Source organism: Papaver somniferum, chromosome 8 (genome assembly GCF_003573695.1).
Source record: "Papaver somniferum cultivar HN1 chromosome 8, ASM357369v1, whole genome shotgun sequence".
Classification (NCBI taxonomy): Eukaryota; Viridiplantae; Streptophyta; class Magnoliopsida; order Ranunculales; family Papaveraceae; genus Papaver; species Papaver somniferum.
The window spans coordinates 44601287-44610523 of record NC_039365.1 but is presented as its reverse complement, the minus strand read 5'-3'; the positions used below and the strand labels follow the sequence as shown (position 1 = coordinate 44610523).

Here is a 9237-nt window from a genome sequence, read left to right as displayed (position 1 = left end):
ATGAAAGAAAGAGCTTAAGACTGTCTGTCACTTCTAGGAATCAGGATATATTGTCCCAAACCTATTGTGTTCTTCTTCTCTTTTAATTTAATTTATACTTCTTTTTTGCTTTTGGAAACTTTATAAAGTTCAGTACGGATGGAGCATGTGCCTTCACATTGAAGGTTAAGAAATTCTCCCTTAACTACCTTACTTAGATTTGGGACAGGCTATAGTTTTGCTCAGCACTCAAAGTATAATCTACCTATTCATCATTAATCCAAAAAAGAAAAAAAATTTAGGTCCAACAATATTCACCACGTCCACGCTAGACTCTCTGGGGCGACCCTGTTTGTAAAAAAATAAATGAAGATATGATAGTGAAATAACGTAGTCAGGGGCGGAGGCACATAGAGAATGGGGCTGGCTTAAGCAAGCCTCAAAATCCGGAAAAACTTGATTTTTACAATGGTTTTGAAACTTGGTTGAAAAATCATACCTAAAAAATCATACCTAAAAAATAGGCCTAAAAAATTTATCTTATTTGAACTTATAAGCCACTCCCACATTTAATTTCTAGTTCCGCCACTGCGTAGTTCGTTGAGAGAAAAATTTTGAAAAAATTTTCTTCAAATCTTTTTGTTGACATGATCTAGGAATGTCTTTAATAAGATAAATCACAGACAACTTGAGGTATGCTATAAGTGATCGAGAAATTTGAGAGGTGGTCAAGACTCGGGAGCAGCCTTCATCCAAAAGTGTCAAGATCCCCGTTAGCTAGCCTGTAGCACCAGGGTCTCAGTAATTTGAATTATAGGATCGAGAAATTTAGTCAGTACACTATGATCCTTGCTTCCGCCCAACACACCCACCCTCGAAAGGAACATAGCAACTGAAACCTACGACGTTTGACCGACTTCTTAATCAAAAATATTGCTAAGAGTTGTTTCTTGCCCGGGCTGCGCCACATTTCATCAGTGGGATATTTTTGATCAAGCATGTTGCCTACTAGGTCGAATCTATCGCTGGATATTGTTGGAGAACATTGTGATCATATCTCTGATAGGGACTGCTGTATCTATTTGGTCCGAAGTTGGTGGAGTTCCTCTCTATCCAAATAAAGCATTCCACGTGTCAATCTTTAATCAAGGGAGTTGTTTAAGCTGTATATAGAGACACTACACCCAGTGAGTGTCCTTCCTATATTATTTGAACTCTGATCAACAAGAATATATTTTCTCAAAGCCATGGAGATATTCAGTTACAAGGAAATAGAAACTGCAACAAAAGAGTTCTCACTGTCAAGATTAATAGGTAAAGGAAGCCATGGATGTGTTTACAAAGGAGTTCTCAAAGGTGGAAAGATAGTCGCTGTCAAGAAACCATCAAAGGGTCTTCAAATCCTTCAAGACAACACAAAGCTCGACAATGAAATCGACATATTATCGTCTCTGCCAAAGACTCAATATATTGTGAACATCGTTGGAGTTAGTCACGACGTGTTAACTCGTAAGAAGCTTCTCGTTATTGAATTCATGTCTAATGGTTCTCTTCATCATTCATTACATAATAACTCGGCTAACCCACCAACCTGGTCGAAACGTGCATTTATAGTTCTTCGGCTCGCTCGGGCTATACAGATACTACATGGTTCAAAACCTTCTGTTATTCATAGAGATATCAAGTCTTCTAATATTCTTTTTGACTCCAACTGGAACCCTAAATTAGCTGATTTTGGTCTTTCAGTTAGACTTGCAAATGATTCTGAGTCACTGAGTTATAGTCCGAGTCAACCTGCTGGTACAATTGGTTACTTGGACCCGAGTTACACCACACCTTGTAAACTTACAAAAATCGACGTGTTTAGTTTTGGGGTTGTGGTTTTGGAGATTTTCAGTTGTAGAAGAGCTATAGATGTAAGCATGGAAACATCTTCGATAGTTGAATGGGCGTTACCGTTGATTAAAAATCAGAGGGTGGCTGAAGTTTGTGATTCAAGAATGGGGTTATTACCTTCTAATATGGTTGGAAGGATACAATGCATGCTTAACATTGCAGCTCGTTGCGTTTCATCAGATGAGAATTCTAGACCATCAATGACAGAGATTGTAACCGAGCTGGAAGATTGCATCGTCGAACGAGTCCACTTCCCAATCTGGCAAAGTCTTTTTCCGATATACTGTATGATCAGAGCCCGAAACCGGGGATCGAAAACAACTACTATTAAGTGTAGAAGATATCCAGAAGATGTTTCACGAGGGAGTAAGGTATTATCAGTTAGAGACATATTAGATGATGAGGAGGAGCTAGAAAGTTCACAAACTCGGTAGAACGTATGAATCGGGTTGACTCAGTGAGTCTAGGTTTGATCAACTCGGGAAGGAAAGAACCAATCTGCAAGGACGGAGTCCAAATAGAAGAATTTAATAAAGCAGTTGGGTGTGGAATTCTACAAGTAGGAATTACCTATAGATCCTATTATAGTGTTCTTAGTTAGTGGCAGGTCCACCCACTAAAGCCCAATAACTAGAGGTCCATAATTAAAAAAAAGAAGAAAAATGGACCCAATTTTTTATCACTTGGTCCTGTACACGTGCGAAAGTAGGAAAATATTTTCGATAAATGTCTGGATTACCCTTCATACATAATAACGATAAGACTAAATCAGTCACAGAGATTTTCAATTTTATTTTCATTTTCTCTTTCCACGACTCCAGCTCTGCGTTGAAGATCGAAGAAACTCCATTTGAAAGCATCACCCACGAGTTTTATTGAATGAATCATCAATAAAATCCAACAAACAAGATAAGTTTCATCTATTTTGATTGTTTAATTCGGTCGTAATCCTTGATTTATCAGTTTGGATAAGAATTTACAGAAAAATCTATGGTTTCAAAAACCTTAATAGCACTAAGTTCACTTTGAATTCCTAACTCGATTCACAATTAGTTTTTAGATCTGTAATCTCATTTCCTTTCTCGGTGATTTTAGCTAAAGATTGGTTGTATAGATCTGAGTTGTTGATATTTGACTGTAGATCCGTGGTTGCAGGATCCGGTAGTACATATATGTCGTACTGATGGTATTATAATTGTTGTATATGTTTAAGATGTGTAAAATCCATCTCTTTGTTTTGAATTTTTCTTGTTTATGAATCTGTTTTTGTAATTGATATTATTTTGATTGGGTGGATTGTCAATTTGAGATAATTTTCCGTTTTTGGTAGATTATTTTTTTCCCAGTTAAAATCATACTTTTCCTTGTTGTTTTAACTTCATAATCAGGAGTACATATGTGATGTACTGAATATAATACGGTCCTTGTATGTCTATAAAATGTGTAACATCTAAATTTTGTGTATATGTGTGTGCTTTGTGTAAAAAAAAAAAAAGTATCAGTTTGATAATCTAATGAATCAACATTGGTATATGTCTTTCTTTTAATTTGGTGCAGGCCTTTGTCGTTGGATTCATGCTCTGTTCTTATTCGGATCTAGAGACTAACATAATTCAGGTAGGTAGCTCTTAAGTTTTTTATTCTGATTATTCTTTTATAGTTGATTCTATTTTCAATTGATTTTGGGTGTGATCCAGCAGTGCATATATGATGTACTGTTTATATCAGTATGCTATATATGTAGTGCTGCAAAAGAATCCAGCAGTGCATATATGGCGTACTGAAAAAGAATTGTTTTGCTTTTGTTATATTCATTACTTGTTTTGATATGCAATTTATTTTTAGTTTTTGAATCCGTCTAGTGGATATAGGTCGAAGAAGAACAATTTGTCTGTTGGTAGTTTAGTTCGGGTTAGGCGTAGGAATGGATCGTGGTGGCCGTGGCGTATAATGGGATTTCCTGAATTTCCCGATGGTTGCGTCCTTTCTATGAAGGATCAAACTACGGTGAAGTTCTTGAGACGATATAATGCAAACATGTAAGTGTTTCGATATTCTTGTTTATGTAATCTTGTTTAGTATGAAGTGTGTTTTAATGGGTGTGCATAATGTATGTACTGCATTCTCATGCATTTTTAGTGTGTTTTGATAAGAGTGTGTAATGCATGTATTGCATTCTCATGCATTTTTAGTGAGTTTGATGGAGTCCATAATGAATGTACTGTATTATTCCCAGATAAGTATTGTAGAAGGTTTTTGCAGCTTCATTTGGTATAATTTGGCAGTGCGTATACGCTGCACTGCTGAAAATTAAGTTTATATACGCTACACTGACGAGAAATCAGTGTATAAATGTTGCAATCTGTAAAAATCACAGTCTACACTTCATAGAACATTACAGTAGCTGCTGGTTTTTTGCTCCATAAATATTATTCTGCACTAAGCATAACCAAGTAATCCGCTTGGAGTTTTTATACATTTTTTGATCATCTCAGTTGGTCACTTAGCAGGGGGATCAACAAGACGTGCTAGTTGATATGGTTGCATAAAGTCATTCTTACAAGCAGAGATTGGTACACCTTATCAACACAACTACATAAGACTCTTGCTTAAGTTTCTTTTTTCGCATAGAGGAATACCAAAAAAACAAACTAATAAACAGTTTATCTCCTTGCTATACCTTTTTCTCTTAGTATACCAGCACCGTCGTCTATCCGCTGGACAACCCATGACGATTTTAGTTTCAATTTTTAAGTATATTCACTCTATAATTACCCAAGTTGAACTAAGTGAAGTATTGTTCATTATGGGGACATTGATAGGATCTTGTACATATTTTTCTTAACATTAAATCCGTGTTATTATGTTTAAAATCCACTGAAAATATGAGTGCATCCAATATGTACTGATAGTTGTGAAACGAAAACTTGCCTTTCTTAGCATTACACATAGGTTTAGATAGAATTAGTTGTGTTTTGTAACGCAATCACTGTCATGGTGTGAAAGGAAGAATTTTGTTTCTTAGCATTATCCATTGGTTATATGATCTTTTTGGGTTGGCAATGGAATTGGCTTATTAAGCAGTTTATGTGTCGGTTCGAGAACGATTTTTTTTTGGATTATACAGTATGAATTGAGTTTATTCAAGGATGATTTTTGTATATGTAAAACATGAACTGGGTGTAGGTATACTTTCAATAAATTGGGTGTATAAGTACTGTCAAGAAATAGTTATTTGATGTCTTCGAAAAAGAAAGGACCGAATAAATTGAGTGCAGATGTACTATCAAGAAATTGAGTACATCATTTATAGACTGGAAAACATTTTGCAGGATTATTACTCTTCGTTAGTTGGTATGGTTTGCTAAACGCCTACACGTCTTAAGAGTTTTCATTGGTAATGGGTGATAAGTGCCTTAAATACATCTTTTGAATGTCAATTTTTTTATGCTTTTCTTAGTTATTTCTCTTGTATTTTTGTATATTACATTTGTTTTATTTTGCAGGAATTTTGGAGTCATGTTACATGAAAGAAGAGGAGAAGAGGCATAATTCATCATTTTGGCTACGCTAGGTGCTAATGGATTTGAAGCCAAGGTAGTCACACTTATTAATCGGGGTAGCCACATGCTGTGATAAGGGCCAGTCTTATATGCAGCAACAACAAAGCTAGGTCCTAATACACTCGACCAGTTTTGCTCATTTCATCTCAGTCTACAACCAAAATACGAAGATCTGCTTCCAAGAGTTCACCGTTGTCCAACAAAGTCTACCAGCAGCTAGTCACGGTTCTTGTGGTCTTGTTTGAGGAGGAAAGGCGTGATCCAGAAGCTCAGAAAAACACGACAGAGTGATAAATTAATACCGAGAAACCAGTTGGGAAAGAGTTGTTGTCTGTCATTGATTGGAATGAAGATCAAGGGAGATCAGGACTGGGATCTCGAAGCTGAGAAGGAAATAAAGATTGGGTATTCAATTTTGTAGAGTTTGGTTTGATTTTGAAGTCATTTTGCTGCCAAGAGAAGGCAGTGAAGAGAAGACAAGTTGCTGCCGTTATGATGATAAGTGATGATGAATGTTTCTGAGTTTTGAATGAATTATAAATGTGGATGCTTGTGTAATTTAATTATTGTCGCGGGTAAGGAGATTGAAAGAGCTTAGGATTCAACATCAAGCTCAGAACTGTATATAAGCAAACTGCACACAGGTTGTTTGTAGAAAGGCCGGAAAGAGCATTTCTTCACAGTTTCAAGATCAGCTGCGACCAGCTTAGTATGTCAGATGTAGGAGATGTTAAAAATGCAGACAATGGATTGTGCAACCAGTGTTCACAAATCCAAGTAAGTCTTTTGGAGTTATCAGCCATGGTTACATTGGTTGTACAAGGGTTCGACCAGACTTTCGACAAGAGTTTGAGGCGAGTAATCAGTGAAGAGGGCAACAGTTCTGCCCAAGTATTGTGTAGCTGCTAGTCTTGGCTCGAGGCTGTGCACAAGGGCTGTCTGGCAAAGGCAAAAGCTTGATTTAGAACTTGAGATAAACATGGAAACATTGGTCGAATATTCAAAGATTAGGTTTGTAAAACTTGGACGAAAAACCAGTTAAGAGAGTGAAGCTTCTTTCCGTTGATTTTGATAGTTAACAGTGTAGAAGATATGTACTCGAATTTATAAGTATATAAGCTATGTGTACTCAAATTTGTAAGCAGTGCAGCGGATATGTACTCAATATAATAAGAGTGTAGACACGCACACGTTTGGTAGTAGAGGGTATTATGGTCATTTCAATGTTTTCAATTAATTTTGGACCTCCGGATAAAAAAAAATTCCGGTTGGACCTTACTATAAATAACTACACGGGCCCAGGACCGACCAACAAATTTTCCATTCTACAAAGCTGCTTTGTTTTCTTTGTTGTTAATTTAAAATAGAAGCTGCTCCCTCCCCTTCCCTTCTGTTAAATTCAAGTGGGTGGCTACAGCTTATACTTCACTTTCACTTTTTTTTCTTTATTTTTTCTACTTAATTGCTTTTATTCTTCATAGAGTTAATTAAAGATGAAACTTATGTAGATTATATTATGATTATGACATTTGTATAAGAAAAATGTATGATGAAACATTTATACGAAGTTCACAAGAAGTGGACAACATACTTTGGTATGAACGCAGAGAGATTACCCTCTAGTAAAATGGTTTAGACTTCCCCTTTAAAAAATGACCGTGAAGAAATGTTTAACGACCTCGCGACACAAATGATGATGGTTCTATTTTAGAGGATGTTGAAAAATCTACTGATTGATAGTTGATGGTGGTTTACTTCATGTTTTGCTTCTAGCTTCAATTTTGTTATGTTTTTTTTTCTTTCAATCTTTTCATTGTATCTGCCTGTACATGGCTTGTGTGCCTTTTAGACTATTTGTTTTGAACTTGCTACAGAAAAAATACTAGATTTTCTTTTTTATTACTGCTATTTCATTACACCTATATGTAAAATTGAAAGATTATTCTAATAATAATATACTCCGCAAAATTGTATTTAGCATGGATTATACACTAAACTGTCGTGTATTTTTGTTAATAGAGAGTCCACCCAAGTTCTTTATCCAAGTCTTATTTGCGATGTCAATGAGATTAATTTGAATTTTCATCTATTTTTGGATAAGTAAATTCAGTCAAAGTCCAAGCAAACGATGTAGTGGTGTTTAATCTCAAGATTAGTGCATGCTTGACCCAAAATGTAATTAGACCGAGTCCTATAGTAATTCAAAACTTAAATTTTAAGATGGAAAAGCATGGCCAAAAGGTTATCTTGGAAGCTTGCTTCAGCGCTTTTGGTTGGGACAAAGCTTAAAAGAAAACTAAAGCAGTGAATGGTTTAGAGTGATTTTCTTTCTTCAGGTATGTGAACGCATAAATGACGATGAGGTCCACGTGTACACAAACAACATCGCATTTGAGGACAAAAACGTTAAGGTGAATAAATCAGATATGAAATGATGCAAATACGATGACTTAATTATTCAGAGTCTTCGGACTTGTCATTGTCTAGTCCATAGAGTGTGATTCCGTGCCATTTCATATCTACGAAGCACATATCACTGAGTATAATAGTAAAAGGAGTAAAATGAGTAAAGTGATGAAATATAAATGAGACAACGATTTACGTGGTTCAGTACTAAGGCCTACGTCCACGGAGGTTGGTGTTCCATTATGTATCTGGGAGTTACAAAGATAGTCGAATGACTCAGTCTAAAATACGAAGCTAAAAGGGGAAATGAAGCTCATACTTACTCTTCCTATTTCTCTCTCCTATGTTTTCTAAGAATTCCTTGATCTCCTCTCTCTTAGTGGAGAGGGGTATTTATATGGTTGATACATGGGGCCACTGTCAGAGATAGTTGCAACCTTATCTTCTCGTTCTTTGTACCGATGCCGCTGATATCCTCGTTCTGAACCGATGCCCCCCAGCGGCTATGCCAGATGGCGATGAGTCACTTCTTTCTCATCCACAGATCGATTGACACGTACCTTATGCCTATGGTATTTAATGCTGGTGGTTGGTATGGTTCGCACGTGTCAGACAGATGTTTGATGCCTCTGTAACATCTTCATCAGTGGATTTAATCTCCACCGTTGGTCTTGGGTCTGCCTTGAGATGGGATAAAGCAGATCTTTGGGTGATCTTCAGTGCTCCCTGATCCTGACACATTGGATCATCGTGAATATGAATATATATAGGCGATAGAGGTTCCTGGGTGTTGGGACGTGGCATCGTATCTTGATGACCTACTGCTGCATGTCTTCCACGTGTACTTCCTTCAACACGTGGCGGAAGATGAATCATGTGTATACAATTTTTCCCTTTTCTCTAAGCTTGAAGCTGGTCCAAGTTTGGAGAAAAAAACGTCTCCACATTCATCTCTCCCTATTAACTTCTCCTTATCCTTGGCGCACGTTTCCCACTATTGGCATTAACTTCCCCTTGATTCATGGGCAATTATTCTTGCTATAAATATGATAGAAGTTGCTAACATAATAAATTTTATCCTTCTTGACTCCTTGTCGGTTTATTCTTCCTGACTCTTTTTTTTTCTAGTTCTTCTTTGTTTTTTAGTTCTTAACTGTTGCTGCTCCTGATTCTCCTTACAACTTCGACCAACTCTGGCAATATTCTCTGAGTTAAGCCGTCGTTACTGTTCTCCAATAGTTTCGACCTTGTTCACCTTTGATCGTCTAAAACGCTCAACCTCCAGGTATGGTGTTCATCATCTTGTTCTAGATTTTAGTTGATATTCATTTTTCTTTTTTGCTGTATCTAATTTTTTTGCGATAAAGAACAAAATATACAAAAGTATATATAC

General features: G+C 36.5%; 1 protein-coding gene across 1 annotated transcript; it reads left to right on the top strand.

The window, feature by feature from the left end:
- Window positions 1-1209: 1209 nt before the first annotated feature.
- Window positions 1210-3188, top strand: LOC113301737 (serine/threonine-protein kinase-like protein At5g23170). Its single transcript, XM_026550544.1, has one exon. The coding sequence runs from the start codon at window positions 1227-1229 to the stop codon at window positions 2307-2309; it is 1083 nt and encodes a 360-aa protein (XP_026406329.1). The 5' UTR covers window positions 1210-1226; the 3' UTR covers window positions 2310-3188.
- Window positions 3189-9237: the final 6049 nt, after the last annotated feature.